This window comes from Psammomys obesus, unplaced genomic scaffold, assembly GCF_907164565.1.
Source record: "Psammomys obesus unplaced genomic scaffold, mPsaObe1.curated_primary_1811, whole genome shotgun sequence".
Taxonomy (NCBI): Eukaryota; Metazoa; Chordata; class Mammalia; order Rodentia; family Muridae; genus Psammomys; species Psammomys obesus.
Genome location: NW_026596443.1, coordinates 3559539 through 3584896, shown reverse-complemented (window position 1 = coordinate 3584896; position 25358 = coordinate 3559539). Strand labels below are relative to the sequence as shown.

General features: G+C 50.8%; 2 protein-coding genes across 2 annotated transcripts in view; one reads left to right on the top strand and one right to left on the bottom strand.

The window, feature by feature from the left end:
- Positions 1 to 1859: 1859 nt before the first annotated feature.
- Positions 1860 to 6789, top strand: Shisa4 (shisa family member 4). Its single transcript, XM_055598112.1, has 5 exons — positions 1860 to 2211; positions 2568 to 2739; positions 4065 to 4198; positions 4968 to 5135; positions 5360 to 6789. The coding sequence occupies exons 1-5, from the start codon at positions 2139 to 2141 to the stop codon at positions 5404 to 5406; spliced, it is 594 nt and encodes a 197-aa protein (XP_055454087.1). The 5' UTR covers positions 1860 to 2138; the 3' UTR covers positions 5407 to 6789.
- Positions 6790 to 10480: 3691 nt separating this feature from the next.
- The window catches only part of Lmod1 (leiomodin 1), a 39035-nt gene continuing 24157 nt past the window's right edge, over positions 10481 to 25358 (bottom strand). Inside the window, exon 2 of the mRNA XM_055598110.1 lies at positions 10481 to 13562. Coding sequence (XP_055454085.1) covers positions 11823 to 13562 — 1740 coding nt within the window. The 3' untranslated portion in view covers positions 10481 to 11822. The remainder of the gene's footprint in view (positions 13563 to 25358) is intronic.

The window sequence follows — 25358 nt, the reverse complement described above, 5'->3', positions numbered from 1 at the left end:
TTTGCTGTCCATGACCTCTGGTTCCCTCACTAAGAACACCAAAAACATTTGTTATCAGCATAGTCTAGATGTGAGTAAACACCCACCTATTTAGAAATCACAGGACCTACTGTTTTCACTACCATTTACTAACCATTTTACTTTAAACCTTTAACATATTTGAGGTGTAGTCTGTGTTGGTAAAAACGTTTACTGACATGGCTTAGCTAGTGGAGTTGTGCAACGTGAGGTGCGTGCCCAAGTGTTAGAGTGCCTTGTGAAGTGGGCTTTGAGGATGACTCCGCAGTTAAGAGTACTTGGAGCTCTTGCTGAGGACCCACGTTTGGTTCCCAGCACCCACGTGGCGGTTCACAAGTGTCTGTCAGTAACTGCAGCTCCCTCTCCAGGACACTGGGCATGTGTATGATGCACATAGACACATGCAAGCAAACACTCATACACATAACGCTCAGAGTTTATCTGGCAGGAGACAGAGGTAGCTGTTCTGCCTCACTCGGCTGGTAGTCCTGGTCAGCATTTTGCATTCAGAGTGGAGCACACTCACTGACATTCTGTTACTAAGACACTTGTGCTCCCATTTTAGCTGCCAGACTCGAAAGAAAGAACCCCAAGAAATCAGAATGTCCCCAGGAATCTCTAACTGGCTGAGGAATTGGTGAAGGCCTGGGAGCAGCCATAGGAGGAAAAGTTTGTCTCCTGGTGATAACCTTGCAAGAGAGCTGAGACCTAGGACCTGGACAGTGATGGGCAGGGAAATGAGACCTTGCCTGGACCACTGAGTTAGGCAAATAGCTTCTGTTTAAACTTTACCCTCAGAGGACCCTGGAGGACCCTGAAGATGGACTGGAGTAGTGGTTCTCAACCTGTGGGTCGTGACCCCTTCGGAGTTAGAACAATACTTTCAGAGGGGTCACCTAAGACCTTCAGAAAACACAAATATTATTATATTACAGTTCATAAAAGTAGCAAAATTGCAGTTATGGTGTAGCAACGAAGATAATTTTATGGTTGGGGATCACCACAACATGAGGGTATTAAAGAGTCATAGCATTGTAAAGGTTGAGAAGAACTGGCTTAGGGGATGAAAAGGTGTCATTGGCTTTCCGTGTACCTCTTCCCAATGTGGCCATGTTAAATAAATTCCCTTGTTCTGTTTGTCACTATTAATTTGGTTACTTGAGTTGGCTTATTGGGGATGGAGGCTACACCTGGCTTGTTGGAGAACAGGCTATGACCCTAAGTCCTGTAACGACGTGATATGACTTTGTAACCGTAGCTTGACTTTCTGCCTTGAGACTCTCCACCTGTAATTGACTGTTGACTCTGATAGCTAATGCAGTATTTTTGCAAGCTTGCACCCTGAAGAAAAGGTTTCCACTGTAAAGTGTTTAACTGGATGGGTCCCAAGTGGCCCGGGCCACCCCTACTCCCCGGAGGAGTGAGGCCGTAGTTGGAGAGCTGTCCATTCAGAGGGAGAAGGGGCCATCTCAGGGAGCCAGCGCAGCTGCCAGGACCCAGGCCTGTGGGCACCGCTGGGGACAAAGCCGCTCTGAACTTCCTCTCAATGGGTGCCTGTTTCTAGGAATGGGGGCAGGGTGACTCTGCCCCTGTCCTCCCCCTGACGTTCAAGACTGGATACTAGAGCAGAGGAGGTCCCACACAAGGGAAGGTGCGGCCCTGCCCCTCCAGAGTTGGCCCATAAGCTGGCCATTAAGAGGTGGCACCAGGATCAGTGTTTCTGGGGTCTGGGATAACGATTGGTCTCAGGAGAGGGGCGGGCACAGGGCACGGCCAGGCCTGCCTGACCGCAGTGCCCAGCTGTTGGCTGTACTCTTTAAGGGCTCAGACTGGAGAAGTCACCGCATCGTCAGGGACAGGGAGGGCAGGGCTGTGTCTTGGGGTGAGGGGCGCCTAGCGGTACTGAGGCGGGTGGGCGTCGCTGGTGGGCAGACCCCTGGGCGGGGCCCAGGCAGGGTTACTGCTGGCGGGGCGTTAGTCCCGCCCCAAGGAGGCGGGAGAGAAGCCAGAGCCTGGCCGCGGGCTGGGCGGTGCTGCAGCTCCCGCCGGCCGGCTTCGTCCAGCTTTGTCCTGCGGCCCCTTTTGCAGGCCGTCCTGGCCGCGCCCAGCCCCCTCCCGCCATGCCGCCCGCGGGGCCCCGCGGGGCCGCGCCACTTGCTGCCGTCGTCCTGCTGGTGCTTGGGGCTCCTCTGGGTAAGGGATGGGGAACAACACGGCATGGATGGGGTGGGGCGGGATGGGGGGAGGTTAAAGGGACCAGCCGTGTCCCCAGAGACTGTCCTCAGGCTACCGTCCTGTTGTCCATGCGCCCCAGATGCTTCGCAGTTGCTCCTGAAGCATAAAGAAAGGGCACTGGGAGGTCGGGCAGTGGAAACCTGACCCCAAGCGCGGGGTTCAGCTTCAGGGAGAGAGAGGCTTCTGGGGCTTGAGGCTGAACCCCTCAGGGTGGAAACAAAAGTGAGCTTTCAGCTTCCCAAGGCAGTGGCGTTGAGGGGGGCCGGAACTGAATTGGACTGGTGTCCACTGGGCGCCCCCACCCCTGCCCGCAGCGCTGACAAGTGAAGACTGCTTGTGGTATCTGGACCGGAATGGCTCCTGGCATCCAGGATTCGACTGCGAGTTCTTCACCTTCTGCTGCGGGACCTGCTACCAGCGGTACTGCTGCAGGGACCTGACCTTACTCATCACCGAAAGACAGCAGAAGCACTGCCTAGCCTTCAGGTGGGCTGCGGACTCCCACTCCACCCCCTCTCCAGAAGCCTCCTGCTGGCTCCAGTGCCCACCTCCACATTCTTAGCTGAAGGAGTCACCAGGACTCCAAATGGTGACAGAGCTGGGTGGTTGGTGTTAGTTACCATGGGCTTGCCTGGGCTGTTTCCAGAGGCTTCTTGGATCCTGACAGGTCTTGGGAGGGAGAGTACTGGGTTAACACTCAAACTGCAGAGTAGTGCTTTGTGGAAGCTCTGGCGTTAGGGGCAAGAAGACTTGGGTTTGTTCTCGGGCAGGCTTCTTACTAGCAGTGTAATCCAGCTAAGACACTTGACCTCTATAGATTATTGTTACCTCTTTAAAGAATATGGAAAATATGGAAGTTACTAGCCAGGCCTGGTGGCTCACCCCTGTAATCCCAACAGTCAGGAGGCTGAGGCAGGAGGATCACCATGAGTTTCAGACCAGTCTGGGCTACAAAGTAAAACTGTCTCAAAAATGAAACAACTACCCTGACAAGGTGGTACATGCCTGTAATCCGAGCATTCAATGAAGCAGAGGCAGGCAGATATATCTGTAAGTTCGAGGCCAGCCTTGTCTACAAAGTTAGTCCAAGACAGCCAAGGCTACATGAGAAATCCTGTCTTAAAAAAATAAAAACCAACCAAACAAATAAAAACAGAGTTGCCAAAATTAACGGTTTGGTTACTCCTCCCCCAACTCAGCCCAGTGCCGAGGGTTGGATTTTGGTCCTTATACATTCCAACGTGCTACAATTAAGCTACACTCCTAGCCTCCAAATTAGGGGTTTCAAACTTTTTTTTTTTTCATGACAGGTTTTCTCTGTGTAGCCTTGGCTGTCCTGGACTCGATTTGTAGATGAGGCTGGCTTCGAACTCAGAGTGATCTGCCTGTCTTTGCCTCCCCGAGCGCTGGGACTTAAGGTGTGCGCCACCAGCCTAACTGGTTTTAAACTTTTTAAAGGGAGCTGCAAACATATAAAACAGATATAAGGGATTTGTTAATAATGCTTCTACATTATTTCAAAGGCTCCTTTGAACCCAACAGGTTTTAAACCTAATCAATTAAGTTGTAGATGTCAAAGCAGGGACACACTACAAATTCCAGCATGCCTCATACTAGCTAGCCAGACGGCATAGCCTCCTGGAAAGTAGAGGTCTCTACGATCTACCAAACACAGTGGGCAGAATTAATTCCACAGGGAACCCCCAAGTCGGAGCATGCTGAGGCTCCCTGCTGGCCAGTGTGGAAGCCAGCACGGTGAGGACTTCCTCTATGAGTGCTAGAAGGTGAGAAGACCTGTTTTTTGTCTAAAGTCCCAAGACCATAGCAGGCATCGCTTCTGCTGTCATCCTCTTTGTTGCTGTGGTTGCCACCACCATCTGCTGCTTCCTCTGTTCCTGCTGCTACCTATACCGACGGCGCCAACAACTCCAGAGCCCGTTTGAAGGTAGGCGTAGTCCTGGGCAAGATGAGTCCGAGACGGGCTGGCATGGCTCCTCGATGGGCACCTGAGGGGCCGAGGGGCCGTGACTTCTGTAGTAGTGAGTGCGTCCCTGTGCCTGCACATGGCCACTCGGGAATTCGTGCAGATGAACCCCCGAGTATTGGGCTGTGTCCAGGAGTGTATGGAAACGTGATTGTGTCCTAGTATGTGCATGCACGTGAACATCCAATCACACGCAGGAATGCATCTGTTGATGGTAAGCGTGCAGTAGGCATGAGCATGCCTGTGGCCGAGTATATGGGGTGGGGTCTGTAGTAGCGAACATTTAATTGGGTGTGTTCCAATACATTGGGTGTGTATTTGAGTGTTGCACGTAACTGCCTGATAAACATAGATATGATGACACCATATGGGAGATGGGGAGGGGGCAGACTGGAGGAGGACCCCCTTAGTGGCAGCTGTGCCGTATTACAAGATGCCAGCGTCTGGAGCTGCTCATTTTCTACCCAAGTGGGACATCCCTGGGCTAGACTCACCCCTTGAGGGCTCTGAAACCTGTGAGGGGAACAGATTTGGTCAGCACACACTGACCTGCTTAGCCTCATACATGACTCCCTGTTCAACTCTGGGCAAACAGGCTTTGGGAGGCAAAGGCTACAAGTGGCTACCCAGCAGCCTACCAGGCAGTTGCCAGGGTGCTCACCTTGATTTCCTGGACAGGAGGAGGTTTCTACGGCAGCTGTTTAAATGCTGATCCCTGTTCCTCTTCTAGGCCAGGAGATTCCGATGACAGGCATCCCAATGCAGCCAGTATACCAATACCCCCCGGACCCCAAAGCTGCTCCTATCCCTCCACAGCCTGGTTTCATGTACCCACCTAGTGGCCCTGCTCCTCAGTACCCTCTCTACCCAGCAGGACCCCCAATCTACAACCCTGCGGGTAAGTGCACACCCTGGAATCCTTGTTCCTGCTTGTCCCCACCCCTTGTCCCAGGACCTCCCTTACCTCCATCACTGGTAGATTCCCTTTCACAGGCTCCTTCCATATCTTTTGGGAACTTCTAGGCATCTCTTCCCATGGGACCTGTGCACTATAAAGGGTGGGGGAGGGTACTTCCTGTCCTCCTGTGCCCCACTGACCTATTCTGTCCCCTTGGTTTTCAGCTCCTCCCCCCTATATGCCACCACAGCCCTCTTACCCAGGAGCCTGAAGAAACAGCTGTGTCTTCCATGATGCCCTTTTTTGGGAGATTCCCCATCCTGTACCTGCATCCAGCCCTGGGGGTGGGCATGGGTCTTCTAGTCACCAGGCCCCAGATCAAGCCAAGCCCTGGGCCCTGCTGGGGACAGAGCCCCAGAGAAATGGAACGTGAGCTGAGTTGGAACCAGGCCATGGATGAGGGGTGGGTAGGGAGGGCTTGGGATTCGTGGGCTATTTTTAATGGGAGACAGGGAGTAAGATGAGAACCTAGGTCACAGTGTGTGTTTTCAAGTAGTCCCTCTGCTCCCAGGATCCCAGTCAGAAAGGTGGGGCCGCTCCTACTTGCCCACTTTGGGATGCAGTGGAGATAGTGGAGGGCTCTATCAACAGCTGGCCATAGCCCTTTCCTCTGGCTGCCCCACTGGCCAGAGCTCAGGCCTCCTGGATTAAAGCTGTAATGATCTAATGCATGCTAGTGGAATCATTGGCCCCTTCTCTGAGCCATGCCTTCTGCTCAACCCAGGCTGCTGCCTACTCCATATTCCACAGCAGGGGTTGGGGAGCACCAGTGGGACAAGAGCTCCACTATCAGCTCCAGCCCAGGCGGAACCCCCAAAGATCCATAGGCTGTTTTCAAAAGCGAGTGAGGTAGAGTTGTAGCAGCTAGAAAGAGGGTACTGGCCTGCATTTCAGGGCCAGGACTCTGGGACATCTGAGGCACCACCAGCTGTATGAAGGCACCTCCCCATCCAAATATACTTAGATTCAAGTTTGGCTCTCACCACTGTCTAACCTTGAGCATGCTTCTGAATGTCTCCAAACCCCAGTGTCTTCATCTATAAAACAGGAGTAATTCCTGTGAGAAGGGTGATATACAATGGAATTGAAACTATGAGTCCGTCCTTCCTTCCTTCCTGATTGGAGGCACAGGAACGGGAGCCAAGTGCAGAGCTGTGGCTACCCAACATGCTGGTGTAAGGCGCTTGTGTCAATTGCTTGAGCCTCATGGGATGCTAAGGTGTCAGGTCCTTCAGGCCTATGCCAGGGTCCAGGGAAGCTAGGTATAAGGACTGCAAAGACTTCCTAGAAGAGGAGCCCGGCAGTGGCAGTGGCAGTGGCTACACAGAACTGTCTGCCCATCTTCCCTGGCTCTGCTCCTTGAGGTCATAGTCTTTGTGCTCTCAAGACATCTGGTGACAGACACAGGGAAGGGGATTCTAGAGTTTTGAAGTTTGGCAATGCTGGGAATGGGACCCGGGACCTCAGGCATGACGGCTATGTGCTCTGCTACTAAAACACACCACTTTTTAAATGTTTTTTACTTAATTTTATTTTATGTGCATTTGTATTTTGCCTGCATTCATCTGTGTGAGGGTGTCAGATCACCTGGAAATGGAGTTAAAGACAATTGTGAGCTGGGAATTGAACTCAGGTCCTCTGGAAGAGCAGCCAGTGCTCTTAACCACTGACACATATTCCCAGCCCCTCCAAGACCACTTTTAATAGTTTTGATTCAAGTAGGGTGAGTGTCAACTTACTCAATGTTCCCTTCTCCTAGTTCCCTAGGTTCAGCCCTATTTTTCAACTACCCTCAGGAAATCAAGCCGGGAGAAGCCTCAGGCTTCTGGCTGCCAGCAACCCCCTAGGTTCTAAGCAGGGCCATTATGCTCGACATGTCCCTAGGCCCTCTGTAGCCACATACCCAGGGGCATTATCTCTTATCACATAGCCTAGAAGGCAGGAGCCTTGGGGCCTGGGTCATAGACACCCTTGGGCAGAGCACTGGCCCTGAGTGAATTCACAGCTTCCCTATCCTCAGAGAAATTGGGGCACATGAATTTACCCTCTGAATCTGAACCTTGTCACAGAGTTGCAGCTGATGCTACTGGGAACAATCCTAGGCTCACAGCTGTCAAGTCACTTTCTCTTTGAGGCTAGTGGGTCACACTGCAGAAGATCATCTCTGCCTGGGACCTAAGATGGGGAGAGGTACAGAATAAAGTTTCCAAGTTTGGGAGAAAATGATGTTATATTGTATGTAGGGCCCCAACAAAATTCATGCCATCGAGTCAACAATCTGGGACCAATGACAAGTTGCTTTGTGATAGAGGGTAGGAGGCAGATTTACACCAACTAGAGCTGCAGGTGGAAAAGGGCTGTCTCCAGTTAACACAGCAGTGCACTGGAAATAAGAATTCTAAGAAGAGAGAAGATGCCTTCCAGGGTGTGACGGGGAGGGGAGCTGCAGAGTTTTGTCACATGAAGGAGGCTTTTCAGAGAGGATAACATTCCATCTCCCCCAAACACTCTCATTTCCAGCCCACTGGGTGTATGTGTCTCATTTGAGAATAAACAGAGCCCAGCAAGGCCCTTTCCCTCACTTAGAACCCCTGAAAACCACAAACATTTCAGCAAGACAAGGAGAGCTGGTGGAGGGAGAGACATTGGCCCTTAAGAACCAGGGGACCCCAGTGATGTAAATGGGGCCTTGCTAGGCTGCCAGGAAACCTCGAACAGCCTAAGGGCTGGTATAGGAGATGTAGTTGGAGAGGAGGGGTGCGTTTATACATAAAAACATCGACCTTCCACTGTGTGAGGCCCCAGACTTGCTTCTCAGCTGAAGCACACACAAACCCAGGCAAACATGGACCTGTTCAGGTGTGGGTGTTTGTCTGGGATGGGAGTGCAGAGCCCCAAGGGATCGGTAGGGGTTTGGGTTCTGGGCCAGGGCTAGATGGGAATACAGTGGGGCCAATGGAAATGTTAAGTAAGAAAGGAGGGAGCACAGTAGTTGAATAGAAGGGAGGCCGGGCAAGCAAATACTTCTGGACAAGAAGGAAGGAGGGAAGGAGAGGAAGAGGGTATGGAGGACTGGGGGAGGGAGTTCGAAGAGGGGGAAGGCTTTGGGGCAAGCAGGCCTCCCAATGGATCCAGCACCCCTGGGGCCTGACTTCCAGGTTGATTTCAGCTGGATAGCATCTGCTGTCAGGGCTGGGAGCTGTGCTCAGTACTCCAAACAGTGACAAGAGAACTTGGTTTTCCAGAAAAGCATGGTCCTGAGTGATTGGCGCATGTCCAGATCTTAGTTCTCAACGGTGGCCGAGCGAGTGTGGCGTTCTCCGCTCGGCCCTGAGACCTGGAGCCCTTTGATTGCCATAGCTCAGCAACCTCCAGTGACCACGTACGGCCAGTGCCAGACAGACCCGTGTCCTAGCACCCCATCTCCTGGCCAGGGAAAGTGGAGCGAAACGAGAGCAGTTTGGGGACAGTAGACATGGAATGGAACCCCGGGAAGAATAGGAAAGACGGCTGAGGAGGCTGCTGGAAGAGGCTGAGGTCGCTTCTCCAGGATCTGGATGACCTGCTTTCCAGGGGGGACCTGGAGTTAAGTCCGATTCATCAACTTGAATGAATCATTTGCTTTCTTTGAGCCTCTCTGCACCCCCCCACCTTCCCCCCCCCCCCCCCCCCCGTAAAACGTAGATGATAGATGGGGATATATCTTTTCTATTTCTAGTTCTGGCCTTCCTCAGTTTTAGGAAGGAAAACACGCCAGATGCGTGACTGCGGTTTCGGTTGCGGCAGGGGGAAAGCAGAAAGCGCGGAGCAGGCAGAAATGCTTCTGCGAATCCCGCAGATCCTGAGCGAAAGCAATCCCTCTGCACCTCCCGTGGACTGGGCACCGCACTGACAGTAGCGTAGGATGGGGCCAGCGTCCTTCCCCATCTCTGGTCTTCTCCCTTGACCTCCGCTGCCCTTTCCAGGTCCAAGCTGCTCTGAAGAACCGGAGAGACTGGAACGCAGTTTGCCTCGAGGTGGCGCTGCGCTTCCGCATCAGGTTTAAACGCGCTTAGAAATGATTACGTCATCCTAGGCCTAGAGGGCTCTGGGAGGCCGAGATAGGGAGTGTGTACCCCCCACTCCTACCCTCCCCCCACACAGCCTAAATCTTGTTTCCAGTTAAGTAAAAAACGGTGCAAAGGTGACAGGTTTTAAAAGGAGACTCTAAGGTTGAAGATTGGCCCGGTGCGAGGTGTGTGTGTGCGTTACTTAAGCAGCAGGTGGGTTGGGGAGCAATGGGGTCAGAGCATACCCTGAGGTTTAAGTCAACAACACTCTCTGATTTTAGCCAGACCTAGAACAGCTATCCTGCTTCCTTAGGGAGGTGGGACCCCACCCATATTCCAACTGCTTTGCTCTCTGCTACTGAGGAAAAAAGAAAGAAAAGAAAGAGAGAAAGGGAGGAAGGGAGGAAGAGAGGAAGAGAGAAAGAGAGAAAGAGAGAAAGAGAGAAAGAGAGAAAGAGAGAAAGAAAAAGAAAGAAAGAAAGAAAGAAAGAAAGAAAGAAAGAAAGAAAGAAAGAAAGAAAGAAAGAAAGAAAAGAAAAGAAAAGAAAAGAAAGGAGGCAGAGAACCTGTCTTGTAATCTGGGATCTGGGACCAAGGTGGCAGTTTCATCTTCAGACCAATCAGTCAGAAAGAGCTAGTCATGGGGCTATGACCCAAGGCCTCCGTGCTAGGCATGGGATCTACCACTGAGCTTTATCCCTAGTTGGGGCAACAGATTCCATGTACATCCAGTGATGGCTGGGCGGCTCTGCCTCCAACTGGGCTGTGCTGGGGTGGACAGGCACTTCTGGCCCTAAGTCACAGTGGGCAGGTGCTGCTCCTTGCTGAGTCACCCTGATTCTCTGTACTTTCCTTGGCCTATAACTTCTGTGACGAGCTGGCCCTGAGCCACAGTAGGAAGAGTCACAGAATGATCTTCGCTGAACGTGCCTAATATAGCCATCCGAGCCCTGTGTGTCTCTTGGCCCCTGAGAACAGTTCTGGGCACAGATATGATGCAGAAAGACAGGAGAAGAACAGACCTGAAACACCAGGTTCAGGGTTTGTCTCCTCAAGAGTTCAAGCTCTTCCCATACTGCCCTTTCTGCAGTGTTAGCCAGATACCAGGGAGGATGTTCTCGGTTACCTTGAATGGTTTGGCGGGGACCCTGAGCTTTTGGAGGCCTTCAAGGGAACCTGGAGTAAACATTAGGACCGTTAACCCATGAAAAAGCATGAGGCATAGCCACTCGCAGCTAAAGGTTTGTATATATTATCAAAATCCTATGGAAAAACAGATATATAGCTATTTATACAGCAGCGGGTGGTGTGAAGAAAATGTCTGCTTTGGCATCAACCCTTCAGGCCCAGCTGCTGTCTGTCTCCTACTCTGATCTGGAACCTACTCTCTCTTAGGCACTGTCCAACTATGCCTGCTGCCCAGGCATATCAGAGGGAGGGGTGTGTAGCATCCTCAGCCCTCCTGCTCTGCCCTTGGACCCCCATGCCCTCCATCCTTCTACCATTAACCCACAGAGTGCCACTGGCCCAGCAACTTTGCCCCAAGGGCTCCTCAGAGGCCCGAATCCTGGCCCTGGTGGCATTGAGGCTGGGGTGGATATGTGGTCTCTGAGACACACCTTTTCTGCATCCTAAGCCTTTGGCAGCATGCCTGCTCCTGGGCTCCGGGCAGTGCCATCTTCTCTGTAACATGCTAAAAGGACTCCTCTTGTCTGAAACTTCAGCTCCAGGTTTCAAAGCAACTTTTGGGGAGCCTCAGAGACAAGCAAAGGAAGGTGAGAAGAGATGAGGTGTCCTCCCTTGAGCGTGGCCCAGGTCTTGAGCTCTCCCACAGTGGACAGGGAGAGCTGCAACAGCTCAGCCAGGGTTGGGTGGTGGGGGTCTGTGTGGAGCCCTGGGACAACAGTCTAGGCAGGCATGGCATTGGCACCAAGTGCCTGGATGCCTGGTCCTATTGAAGCAGCTTGGGTACTTCTACCTGTAAGGCAAAGCAGAGATGGGTTAGCTTGGGGAGTCCAGCAGGGTGTCCTAGAGTGTAACTGTGTAACTTACTTTCCTTCCCTGCAAAAGGGTAGCACCCAGCACCCCAGTGTGTGTCTGTGGGGTGAGCACATGATGTGCTGACAGCAAGGGGACATTTCTCCTTTCTGTAAAACCAGATGTCAGCCAGCAGCCTCTGGATTGCAGCTGGGTTTCCCTGTAGGTTTTGGTCTTTAGTCACAAATGATGATAAGGAAAATAGAGTATCCAATCAGGAAGGCAAACAGCTTGGACACTGTCCTTCAAGTAGAACTTCCGGGGAGGCAAGTAGGTGAGAATAAAGAGATATAGGGAGAGTTGTGTGTCCAAGGCACTGGTAGTTAAAAGTAGACTCCCCCAAAAGGTGACCTTTACGGTAGACTGGACTGCAGACTTGGGCTGATCCTGAGAGTAGACAGAATAGAACAAAGATGATTTTTGTTTGAAAAAAAAAAAAATAGAGAAAAGGGAAGGAAAAAAAAAAAAAGCCTGCAGGCATGGCCTGTGACAGCCTTGCAAATGGAGGCCACTTCTCCATTCCTAGAGGAAGCAAGTTTCACTACAGGGGAGGAGGCAGGAGTGGGAAGTGGGGGTCCAGAGGAAGAGCCTGAAAGCTGTCTTGCCTCCAAGAAAGACAAAGTGGTCTGTTGGAGGCTGGATGGCTGACAGGGCCTGGTAGTCTGAGGCCCTGCATCTGACAGGGGCTCTGTACTCTTATCTGACATGTCCCCTCTGTACCCCACCTTCTCCACAAGCCTAGGACTGTCCTGGCCCCACAGCTGTGCCCACCACCACTTGCCTTCTTCAGCTGCTTAAGGTTGCTGGAACGGATGGCAGCTAGGAGCTGGTCACGTGAGTTCTTCTCCTGGGCAGGGAGCACTTTGTCTCCCATCTTCCTCTGGGTAGCTGGTGAGAGTGAGTTCTTTAGATTCTCCATGATAAGGGGCGGGGCCAGGGGAGGGGGAGGAGGAGGGGGAGCAGCTGGAGCACCCTCTTTCTTGGGTGAGTTCTTGGGTGCAGGCTTTGGAGATGGTTGTGGTGAAGTTTTGGGGGAGCCCTTGGCCAGAGCCCCAACTTTGGGTACTTCCAGCCGGTCCTTCTTCTCTCCCCTGGCTTCCTGGGCCTGCTTTTGCTCTTGCAGCCGTTTCTGTCGCTGCTTGTCCATGTTGCGGCTAAGCAGGTTGGTGACGGTCATCCGTGGCCCGGCCAGCTCAAAATGGTAGCCCAGCTTGAGCAGGGTGGTGTTCTCCTTGAGGAGCTTGGCAATCTCCATCTCAGTCTTGCCCCCACAGATGTGCCTCTGGTTGTGAAAACGCAGCTCCGTCAGCGTGTTGTTCTGGAGCAGGGCCCGGAAGATAGCCAGGATGCCTTTGCCAGTGATGTGGTTGGAGTCCAGGTTGAGGCTAGTGATGGTCTTATTGGCCTTGAGCATTATGGCAATGGCAAAGGCCACATGGTCATCAGCCCGAGTATTGGCCAAGGCAAACACCTTGACCACAGTGTTGAACTCCAAGGCCTCAGTAAACCGGACCAGGATTTCATTGGTGATACAGTCTGAGTTGTTGACGTTCACTTCAGTCATCTCTGGGTCGTTGTTCTTCACTCTCTCCAGAGGTTCATCAAATATGCTGGGAGCTGTTTCCTCCTCTGCTCTGGCTTGCCCATTTGAGGGCTTGCTGGGGCCACTGAGGGCCTGCTTCTCTGTGGCTTTGGTCTCGATCTCTTCCCTGACCTCCTTGTCAAGTCGGTTCTCTTCCTTCTTAACTTCATCCTCCTTTCTCTTGTTTCTGATCCCACTTCCTATGCCCTCATCCTCTGGTTTCTTGTCCGTGTTCTCACTTGTCTTTTTCAGCCTCCTGTCCTCTCTTTGGGAGACTGTGTTCCTGCTCTCTGCTGTTAGCTTCTCCTCCTCTTTCTTGCTGGCCTCCTTTACCTCTTCTCTCTTCTTGTCTTTGTCTCTGCTCAACCCTGTGTTCCTGACACTCCCTGTCTTCTCTTCTTCTTTCTTCATGGTGGCCGCCCTTTCTTCTCTGCCATCCTTCCCAGCCTCCTTCCTGTCCACTGCAGCCCTGACCCGGCCCTTGTCAATGCCCCTGATGACCTTTTCCTCCTTGGGCTTTTCACCCCCTCTGGCATCAGTCTCCTCTCGATCCCTGGAGAAGCTTTTCTTTAAAACACCCTTCTTCGGCTCCTTGCCCAGGTCTGAGTCCTGTCTGGGACCTAGGGCCTTTCTGCTGGCATCGCTGCCCTTTTCCTCTCCATTCTTGGCATCTGTCTTTCTCCCCACTTGCTTGCTTTCCTAAGAATTCAGAAAAGAAAAAAAAACATGCAGATCTGGCTACAGAGGGAGGACAGTGGGTGTGGGGACCAGCCAGGGAGGGCTTGTGTAAGTGCCCTTGAGTCTCTAAAGGACATTTGATTGGGGAAGGTTGACAGCCTGCCTCTCTTGAGTTCTGTAGGGGCAGTACCAGCATCTGGCCTCAGAGAGTGAATGACGTCAGTCTCATTGTCTCAGGGTTTGGCCATGTGCAAAAGATCACCTGTGGAGAGCACAGCTCCTGCATACGGCATTCTTAGACCTTTTCTGTCTTAGGTGAAAAATTTAGTTTCCTGCTACACACATGGTAAACTGAGGCGAAGGAGAAAACCACTCATGCTAGTGCTATCTTGTTTATAGTGTTGAATGCTTATAGTTAAATATAACTGTTTGCATATATCTTATTTTTTAAAGATTTATTGGTCTGGAAAGACAGCTCAGGGGTTAAGAAAAATAATTGTTCTTCCAGAGGACCCAGGTTCAATGTCCGGCACCCACATGGAGTCCAACAAGCATGTGTCACTTCAGATATTCTTCTTTGGCCTCCTGGGTACCAGGCACAGACATACAGATATGTGGGCAAAATGCCTATACACATAAAATACTGTAAGATAATTTCTAAAGACTTATTTATGGTGGGTTGTGGTGACTCACACCTTTAATCCCAACACTTGGGAGGCAGAGGCAGGTGGATCAAGGCCAGCCTGGTCTACAGAGTGAGTTTCAAGACAGTCACAGCTACACACAGAGAAGCCCTGCCTTGAAAAACAAACAAAAAACAAACAAACAAGACCTTTTTTGCGTTTGACTGTTTGCCTACATGTTTGTATGTACTCCCACATGCCTGCAGTTCCCACAGAGGGCAGAAGAGGGCATTGGATCCCCTGGGATTGCAACCCAGCAGCCAGTGCCCTTTGCTTCCTGAAGGGGTGGAGTTGGATGTTGACACAGGGTCTCACTATGTAGTTCTAGCTGGCCTAGAACTTGATATGCAGGCCAGACTGCCCTGAAAATCACAGAGATCCACCTCCTCTTCCTCCAAGATTAAAGCTGTGCCCAGCCATGCCTGGCCAAGACTCCAGGTGTTCTTAGCTACTGAGTCATTTCTCTAGCCCCAATTTTATGTTGTATGTACATTTAGGAGGCTAGCAAGACGATTTAGAGGCAAAGGCTCTGACATCTTTTGATCCCCAGATCCCATGATGAAGGAAACCAGTTCCTAAAAGTTGTCCTCTGACCATGTGCAAGGCCCTAGGTTTGATCCTTAGCAACACACACACACACACACACACACACACACACACACACACACACGTACACACATGCTATAAAATAATAATAATAATAAATTAAATGCATTAAATGTCAGTTATTTGACTCCTTGAGTGTTTGTACCCTTTGTATTTATTCTGCATTCATATTGAGTACTTCATATCCTTCATTCTAATCCAGCCCTGCTCCCTGTGGAGTCAAAGACTTTGAATACTGAATTTTGTAAGTGTGTATGTGTGTGTGTGCATGTGTGTGTGTGTGTGTGTGTGTGTGTGTGTGTGTGTCTGTGCTGATAAAGATCAATCTTTATCATGCTAGGTGTACATGCTAGGTGGGTGTTCTTGCCACCAAGCTATACCCTCAGTCAATGCATTTGTAATACCCTGAAGTCAATACATTTGCAAAAGAAGAAAACTGTTGGAATGATCAAGATAGTGTTGCTAATCTTTTCTTTTACCAACCAAGGATATTGCTAAATTTATATTCTCTCCACCACTGAATGGGTATATTTGCATGTACACACGTGTGTGTAATCTTTGAAATAAATTAGGAACCACTCAGTTAAGTAGCTATGATAGAACTGAACCTTTCCATCAAATGTGTGTCCTCTTTACAGTTCACGTTTTGTTGTCTCTATTGTTTGGTAAGAACTTTATAGGGCCAAGCATGGTGGCACACATCTCCAGTTTCAGTACTAGGGAGTCAGAGACAGGCAAATCTCTGTGAGTTTGAAGTCAGCCTGGTCTATGTAGTGAGTTCTAGGCTACCTAGGGCTACATAGTAAAAAATCCTGTCCAAAAAAAAAAAAAAAGAGCTTTGCCAGGAACAAGGCCCTCTCTGTACAGAACTCTGGAATTCAATGTGGGAGCCTGCCACACTTGGGATCTAGAAGTCTGTGACTCCGTGATGTTGCCTGGAGAGGTCGTGGGATGGAATCATCTGAAGATGGAAGAAGCTCGGCGTTGCAGGCAGCACCGGCCACCCAGCCCCTTCACAGAGCCCTCTTTCTCCCTCTACAGTAGAGTTGTAAGTCAGCGCCCATTTTCACAGCACTTGCTTCTCATTTCTCAGTCTGGGGAGACTGCCCCACATGAGACAGGCTGTTTAACTAGTGTTAGGACGGAGAGCCCAGAGCAACTGGGTCACCAAGGGATGCCTTTCCTGCTCTATGGCTTTTATTTATTATGAAGATAATACCAGGACGGGCTTCTTTCTTTTGGGTTTGCCCAGCAGGAGTGTAGGAAGAGAGAGAGGCAGGGTTTGGAAGAGCGACACTCCAAGGCATTCTCTGGCCATGCAGCCCTTTCTTACCCCCACCCTTCCCAGAGGGGATAGAGAAGAGGTTGATCCCGTGGAAGCAGTTTGTGCCTGTATTGCTACGAGGGAACAGCTGGGGATTTCCTTGACTTCTCTGCCACAATCACAATAGGCAGGCAAGGGCTGGAGGTCTAGCCCTTGGGCCTTGGACTGTGCCCCTTTCAACCTTAAGCCCAGAGTACAGCTGTACTGAGTGTCACCGGAGCTGGGAGGTGGATCGGAGCACCTCTGTTCTCACTCTGGCTTCCCAGGGAGCTGGGTCTGGCCCATCAGATTACCTGGAGCAGCTTTCCATTTGGGGTACCTTTATAAGACCTCCTTAGATTAGCCTGCGAGTCATTTCTCTTATCCCATCTCACCAGGCCCATAAGGCCTCCCTCTCATTGTGGAACTTGGTGGAAAGCACTGGCTCAGACAGCCTCTTGAGGGAAGCTCAGGAGCTCTGGCCTGGGACAGAGCCTGCTACCTTCCTTTCTCTCTCTGTTCCCTGGATGTGCCCATCCACTGCTCAAACCACCTCTCCAGAAGGCCCAAACTGCTCAGCCCACAGGCTTGCCTTCAAGGGAGGCTGAGATCCACAGAGAAGACAACCAACTGCACTGGCCAGGCCGAGGCCCAACTCTCTCATTAGCAGCCATCAAGTCAATGCAAGAGTATCTGACCTGACAGAAGGAGAGGAGGACTTCCCCTATCAGTGGACTGGAGTAGAAAAGGGAGGGAGGGTGGGATTGGGAAGGGATGAGGGAGGGGGCTATAGTTGGGATACAAAGTGAATAAACTGTAATAAAAAAAATTAAGGGTCAAGCCTTCCTGCCTGCCTGCTCCATACTCCTCTTACCACACCACCCACAGAGCCTCACCAATCACCCCACCTCTCACCCCAGAAGACCAGGCTCCTACCCAGAACCCCCAAGCTTGATCTCTACATTTTAACTCTTTCTCTTCCCAGACCTCACATCCTGACCTCTCCCCTTTGGCCTCATCAGGCACCAGCTGCCAATTGTCCAGTTATATCCCTGAGTTGTGGTCTAGGTTGACTGAGATCTACCAAGAGGTGTGCCAACACTTTAGAAAGAACCAAATGTGAAACAGGCTGAGTGGGGGGTGGGGAAATGTTGATTAATCACTGCTTTTCTCCAAATAGCCAGGAAAGAATGGGGCTGTGGCGTGTTGGAGCAAGCGCAGCCCCGGAGCTCAGACCTTGCCTTAAAAGGAGAAGGAACACAGACTGCTCCCAGGCCTGGGATTTTGCGGAGTCCAGCTCCTTACACAAAGCCAAGCCTCCTCCTTTATGCTTCTCTGAGAGGGAGTCAGGGCTGGCTGCTTGCTTTTGTTTTTAGAATTAGTGGTGCACATCCTCATGGCCTCCACGTGTTATTTTTGCCGGTGTTAGCTATCTCTAGGCCTTACCTGACCTTTCATCATTTATAGCAAAAGGAGTTTAGGTTAAATGTAACAAAGAACTCAAGAGGACAAAGGTCTATCAGCCTTCAGATGAGAGATATTGGGAGTATGATTGTTCCTTCTGGGAAAAGCTTAAAGGTTACAGGAAGCCCAGAGGGGTGGGTCTGGAGTCTACAGTCATGCACAGAGATGAGGCTATGGAAAGGATGACCGTGGAGAGCCTCTGGTGGCCTGTGACACATGATGGGATCTCTCCTGGGGTCAGAGGTGAGAAGCAACTCCTCACCTGTTTCCTCCAGGCCTAAGGCCATGTGATGGTGTCTTATTTGCTAAAAGCCCTGGGGACTTCAGTGAACAAAACACAGCATTGTCCCTATCACCAGGTCCTCTTGAAGCTACTTCCTGTAAAATCATATCTGATTACAGAGAAGCCACAATGTCAACATTTCCAGTGCCAACAGAGGAGAGGAGAAGACAGAAGAGGAGAGGACAGGACAGGAGAGGTTTGTCTATTTGAAAGTCTTGAGAGCTCACTGAAGGCAAGAGCCAAGGGCCTCATGCTGTGGACCCCTGTAAGCTCAGGCTAAACCTCTCCTAGGTATCTCTTTCTTCACCTGGAGTCTCCTTGGCCCCAGACAGCTGTGAGGAGGAACAAGTTTGTAGATGGCCCCGAAGAGCTGCTCATAGGAAGGCTGGAAGGGAGCTGTCCCTCTGCAGAACCTTGCCTAGGAGGCAGGGATGCCTGAAATGACCCCTCCTCAGCTGTGATCCCACTAGCTCCGATTCGGGCACCTTTGCTTCTTCCCCAAAGCAAGTCTGCGGTGACCCTGCTCCAGAGGCTCCATGCCACTCTTATGGCATTTCCAGAATCTGGGAGATGCTGGAAGGCTTTCCATATCCCCCCAGCCTGAGCTCCAGATTGGGGCAGAGACTCTGGGTCCCCCATTCTGTCTTTGCTGGACATTCTTTGCAGGCCTCAGTAATGTTGGTGTTGACCTTGGTGGTCTGTGGAGTGTCCCAGCACAGGACAGCCGCAGTGTAGAGATCAGAGCTTGGCAGGTCTCATCTTGCCTTTAGCCCTGGCCAACTGCTTCCTCCAGGATCAAGGCTGTTCTTTCACCAGAAAAGCAAGAAAAGCACGTGGTGGTGTCTCCTGGTCCTGCTTCCAGAATGCAAACCCCTCATCACCTCCCCATCCTGGCCCTGTACATTCTCCCCGAACCCAAAATGTTGGTTCCTTGCTCTTCCCAGGAAGCTCCCCTGCCATACTTCCTCCTAGCTGCCCCATCACCTCTAAGTCCAAGCTCCCAAAGCTGCTAGTGTCATCTGTTTGCAGAGGGGATGCAGAGAAGAGCTGGCCACAAATCCCCTGGGAGAACAGCTCCCTTTCAAGCTGGTGTGAAAGGCAAAACAGACAGCCTAGCCAGGTCTAGTGGGGACAGAGGCAGTGAACTCCCTCCAGACTCCTGTCTCATTCTACCTGGAGTGACAATAAAGATCCCAGATTCTTCCAGAAGGTCCCCTGCCATTTGGAGACTGTAGCATTCTGGGCACACAGTAGTGCCCCTGGACATTGGTGGTGGTCTGCTTTGAGACAGTTTATTACACAGATCTGTGAGGTACTGCTACTGTCAGGAAAACCTCAGATTGTTCTGGAAATGTTCTGTCTTTGGAGGTATGGAAGCCCATGGGTTTTGCATACAGTTGGCTTGTATGCAAACATCACCTGTGCCTCTCTACATAGCTGGGTGCCCCTCTAAGCGTACTGTCCCATGCATAACAGAGCTGGCCTCCTGGGGCTCCTCTCCTAGCTGTGTGCTGGGGCCAGGACTCAGATTAAACTCCCCTGCCAAGAAGGGCTGGGAAGGAGACACAATGTGACTGCTTTGGGAGCCTTAGGAAAAATGCTCACTGGAGCCAGGAATGGTGGTTCAAGCACTTGGGAGGCAGAGGCAGGTGTCCGTGAGTTCGAGGCCAGCCTGGACTACAGAGTGAGTTACAGGGTGGCCAGAGCTACATAGAGAAACCCTGTCTCAAATTAAGAAAGAAAAGAAAAATGTTCATTGAAGCCATGGTGGCATTATTGGGGTCCTGTCCCTTGCTCTACTTGAGACCTTTTATCCTCTTAGTGTTTTATAATTTTATAGCAGGTACAATTGGGCACTTACTCGATGGCCAAGGGAACTATAATTTGAACTTTTCCATGGGAAAAGAAATGACTACATCTCAGATGCCAGGAGCCTACCAGGAGGATAAGAAGCTGGGAAGAGACCAGGTTGCTTTGGGAAGTCCCCCACCCCGACCCCACCACACCCCAAACTGTACAGCAGGCCCTGTGAGAATTAGGGCCTAAAACAGAATTCCTCACTATGATCTGAAGGCTTTGTCATCATTTGATGTGGGGCTGCAGTGCTGCCTTCTTACAGGTGTTTTTTTTTTCCTCACAGTGTCTCTGTAGGTCTGGGTCGATCTCAGCTCACAGCGTAGCTGAAAATGACCTTGAAATTCTGATCCTTCTGCCTCTACCTTCTGAGTGCTGGGATTGCTGGAGCACTTTGCCACATCTGGTTCATGGTATGCTGTAGACCAAGTCCAGGGTCTTTTGGATATCAGACAAGCATTCTTCCCCCTGAGCTACACTTCCTGCCCCTCCCAAGTACTTTCTGACTATGCAGAGGACTCTGTGCCTAGGATGCTCTCAGCTGCTGACCAAGGCAGGAAGGGGTATGAGATACCCAGCGAGGCTCTTGAATAGCGTAAGCGCTCCTCGAATGCTTGTTGCTGATAACAACCCAGTGCATCATCTTCAGAGAGTCGCAGGAGACTGTCAGAAGTGGAGGTGTCAGGCTCAGGCAGACCCTCCACACCAGAGACTAGCTGACGCCCTATCCAGCCCTGTTCCTGCCCTGGCCACTGAACATAGCTTCCCGAATACTCAGGGCTTCACAAGGGTCACGTTGGAAGCCTGCCTACCTGGTAAGCCTTGAGCTCAGAGGCCAGGTGTGGGTTCAGTATATGCAGAATGAGTGGTAAGAAGACTGTATTTTTCCATCTTGTTTAAGGGTCTGGGAGTGGAACCCAGGGGTTACAGATCCTAGATAAAAGCTTTATCACTGAGCTGCCACCCCAGTCCAGATCAAATCACCACCCACCCAGGGCAGTCACAGAGCTGGGAAAAGCTGCAGCCCTTCTGTCACCCTCCCCTTCCCCTGTGCACTGCTGTGGCCGGCCCACGTGAGCAACAGTGGCCTCCGTTCCATGGCTGCAGGTGGATGAGGGTAAACTTCGCAGTTGGGGATGCTGCAGGGACGGCAGCCTCAGCTGTTCTAGGAGGGACGCCCAAGCCTTCCTTTGAATTTCAATCCAGGTGAGAGGACAGGCCTTCCAGGAGGAAAGGGTGAGGAAGCACGCATCATCAGAGATGGAGATGGAGTCAGAGGTCCACGTGTTTCTAGTTCCCCACCACGGGAAACACTGCAGCCCAAGGACTTCACTGTGGGCTGCCTTAGTCTATCATGTTCCCGTGTTTGTTCCCCCACTGTTTCTCCACGAGACACTTAACTCTGGGGCTAAAAATGAGGTGAAGAGTAATGAGAAAACCAGACTTGCAAGAGGAGACCCAAAGGAAATGTGGATGGCTCAGTAAGTGAGCTGAAGAAGAGGCTGGTGGGACGGCAGGGCTCCTGACAGAAAGAAGTAAGCCTGAAAAAGTCCTTGGAGGTGGTGCAGAGCAGAGAGCTGGAAGGATAAGCACAGGGAGGAGGCTCCAGGCTGGAAGGGTGTGGGGCTGACCCCTGAAGGAGGGCCAGGTAAGTGGATCCAGAGCACATCCCACTAAGGAGGACACGTCCCTCTGGGGCCTCACTTTTTTGCTCCTCCCAGCCCTCCCTACAACTTTGTTCCTAGACACAGGCATTTCTTAGTCCCCCTTCATTGGGCCTCAGTCTCCCCATCACCCAGAGTCAGTATGGGCCTAGACCAAAGTGTCCTTTTTGGAAAGTCACCCCAGCCAAGCTCTTCCCCTTGTGCCACTGCCCCATAGATCCCTTCTCCTCGACCTCCCCCGCCTCATCTTAGTACCTTTCTCAGTTTCTCTGTCTCCTCCAATGAATCAGGAGCATCAAATACACATGATTAGTGACTGGCTGCCTAGCGCACAGCATCTCTTCTGGAACAGAGTAAGTGCCTAATAGCAGTAGAGCGAATGGATGAAGCATTGAGACAATGATGTCTACTAACTGAAGCCAGATATTAGTGTAGGATGAGGAAGACCAAGAGAGTCACAGTGGCCTACACCTATAACCCTAGCACTTGAGAAGTAGAGGCAGGAGGATCAAGAGTTCAAGGTCAGCCTCAGCTACATTTCAATTCTAAGTTAGCTTTCTGGGCTATTTGAGACCATTTAAGGGGGTGGGAAGAGAGAGAGCAGAGGAAAGAGACAATGTATAATAAAAAGACTGAAGCCAGTGTTGGGTGGTGGTGGCAAACACCTTTAATCCTAGCACTTGGGAGGCAAAGGCAGAAAAATCTGTGAATTTCAGGGCTGCCTGGTCTACAGAGGGAGTTCCCTGTCTCCAAAACAAAATAAACAAACAAATAAAAAATTCTGAAGGCAGCAAGATGGCTCAGTAGATAAAGCTACCCACCACCAACCCTGATGACCTGAGTATGATATTTCAGAATACGGTAGAAGGTGAGAGCCGAACTCCTAGAGGTTGTCCCTGGATCTTCTCATGTGTGCCATACGTGGCACACTTGTTCACACAGAAAACACAAATAAACAAAATGTAATAAAAAAAAATGGAAAGGTTTTGGGGCTGGCGAGATGGCTAAGTATTTAAGCGGTTAAATGAATGCTTTTGCAAAGGATCCAGGTTCAGCTCCCAGCACCCGCATGGAGGCTCCCTACCATGTGCAATTGCAGTTCCAGGGAATCCAACAGCCTCTTCTGGCCTCTTTGGTCCCCAGACACACACATGTTGCACAGACATACTTACATGTAGCTACTCACACGTACACATAAAATAAAAGAAGCAAAATCTTCAGCACAAATCAGACTTGAAGGGTTGTGGGGAAAAGGAGGACACAAAGGTGGGTAGGAAGGAAGGAAGGAAGGGGGACAGAAGTTGTAGGAGGAGTGAATATGGTCAGAACTCATTGAAAGAAATTCTAAAAGAACTAAAACAAACAAACAAACAAATAAGCCAGGTGGTGGTGGTGATGACACATGCTTTTAATCCTAGCACTTGGGATGCAGAGGCAGATCTTTGTGAGTTTAAAGCCAGCCTAGGCCACAGAGTTAGTTCTGGGACACCCACAGCTACACAGAGAAACCTGGTCTCCAAATCAAACAAACAATATATAGAAGTAGTTTTTAAAACCCAGAACCTGAATACAAGTCACTGGATTATCAGAAGCTACGGCATGTTAATGATTCTATGCCCGAGAGGCTGCAGAACTGAGAAACCTGCTCATTAGTGCTCTCATCCTGGTCCAGAGTCTGGCAACATAGCCCCAGCTAACCTCAAACTCAAAATTCTCCTTCTTTAGCCTTCCAAATGCTGGGAACACAGTGTGCATTGCCAGTCCTGGCTCAGAGCCACAATCCCCATGCCTCTCTCCGGTACTGGTTAGGCCCAGTAGAGGTGACCTGCTTGTAGGGGAGATGTGCCCAGGAGATGAGCCAGGGGTAAAACAGGAGGACATCTAGCACAGAGGCAAGGGGAGATGGATGCATGTAACTCCAGTTCATCTTGGAGAGATACGGGGCTCTCCAGGGAAGACTGGCCCAAGAGAGGTACATTAAGGGCTCAAGGCGTAAGGGCCCTGATCAGTCTGTACTCTCTGCTGAACTGCTGGATCTAGGATCAGACTAGGCTAGCCCCATTCCAAGTGGGAGTGTAGAACACATCCATGTGTTAGACTTGGTAGAGTCCACAAAGAGAAGCCTTCTTGGATCTGTGGCTTCCCTTCTTCCCTCTCCTGCAACCTTGAAGACAGCTCCAGCAGGGGAAGGATGTAGAAGCCAAGAGGCAGCTAAGCCAGCCAGGCCAGTCCCCAGAGACTGCCCACCACTGATGTTCCTTAAAGGAATGCAATAAACAAGGAAGCCTGTTCCACTGGGCCAGAAGTGGGAGACTGGAAGGAGCTGACAGCCATTTTATCCTCCATTTTTACCACTTTATCCCAAAGGTCTGAGCAGCTGGAGAAAAGCCAAGTCTGTTTTCCCAAACCAGAGGCTTTTCAGCTTCAGGCTAAGATCTTTGTCCCAGCTCTATACTCCATTAGTGACTCTCTCTAGTAGCTTTCCTCTGGGCCACTCCTCTGTAAATGTCATCTTTCCAAAGAAGGCTTATTTTTCTCAATCTTAAACTCTAATCCAGCTCATTACTGGACACTCTAGTTGCTGAGAAAGACATATGGACTGGAATGACCTTAAAAGCCAGGCACACAGCTGTAATCCCAACACTGAAGAAGCAGGAGGATAGACATAAGTTCAAGGCCAGCTTGGTCTGCAAAGCAAGCTCTGGATCAGTCAGAGCTACACAGTAAGACCCTGTCTCTAAGAACCAAACAAAAAGAAGGGTACCTGAGTTCTGCTAAATGGAGGACATCACCTAGGAAACAGGGACATCTCATAAATGTCCACTCATCACTTCCTTTCCCTTTCAGGACAGAATACCATTCTATCAGATGTAGGGAACCATTTTGTTGGCCAGTTCATTGACTAAGGTGTCAGAGAGGCACCTGCACGGCATGTCACTGCCACCTCTCGTCCATTTTCCACATGGGACCTCTAGCAGCTCTCCACAGCCACTGGAATCCTCTTTCTCTCCTCGCCTCGTAAGTCCTAGTCCCCTCTATCCTCTGCAGAGAACCTCCTTTACTTTCTAGAAAGGATCAAAAAGCCAGTGGTAGGATTTTATGTCCCGTGTCACAGCTACAAACTCCCCTCCGTGTCCTTCCCCTGCTCCCTCTCCCTCGACACGGTCTAGAGCCTCTCTGTACTCCTAGATTTCTTCTTTCCTGCCTTCTCCTCCTCTCACTTTTTCATGCTCACATTCTCCCTGCACATCAGATTTCTATTTCTAACCCACATTACTATCCAGGATCCATCCTTGCCTCTAACTTTCTCCAGAAAGTCCCACATTTCACCTCTGACCATTTCCTCAACCAACACAATCCTGCCCTGCTCTCAGCACACCACCGACGTTAGTTTCGTACAGATTGCTTCACCCCCTCTTGTTGCCAAAGCACGTCTCCATCTTTTACATTGTTATTACATGCATTTAAATATTATGATTAGTGTGCACACATCCACAGGCTGTGGGTGGGCTCGTGTGCTATGGCATACATGTAGAGGTCAGATACGACTTTCAGGAGTGGGTTTTCTCTTTCCACCTTTACGTGAGCTCCAGGGATGGAATTCGGTTACCAGGGTCACATGGCATGTGCCTTTGCTCACCGAGCCATCCCACCAGCCCCAACATTTCTGTCTTTTGTTAATTGCTTAGGACGCATTGGGCTAGGGGTCAGACCCTCCTGTAGCATCCTTCCTTCCCTTGTTCTCCATCCACGATTTTCTTCTACTTCCGCAGACTGTTGCCAACCTCCCTCAAGGTTCTTCTTCCTCCTCTGGACATACTAACATCAGTGTTCCAGGGTCAAATTTCAAGCCTTGTTTTCACCACCCTCTTTCCTGATCACTTAGCCACCCTCAGGTCACTTGTATTCACACACACACACACACACACACACACACACACACACACACACACACACACA

Bases quoted from the DNA above. Each gene is read 5' to 3' on its own strand.
- Shisa4 (XM_055598112.1), top strand. From the start codon at position 2,139: ATGCCGCCCGCGGGGCCCCGCGGGGCCGCGCCACTTGCTGCCGTCGTC. The intron at 2,212-2,567 runs GTAAGGGATGGG...CCCTGCCCGCAG, and splicing joins GGTGCTTGGGGCTCCTCTGG to CGCTGACAAGTGAAGACTGC. The intron at 2,740-4,064 runs GTGGGCTGCGGA...TTTTGTCTAAAG, and splicing joins AAGCACTGCCTAGCCTTCAG to TCCCAAGACCATAGCAGGCA.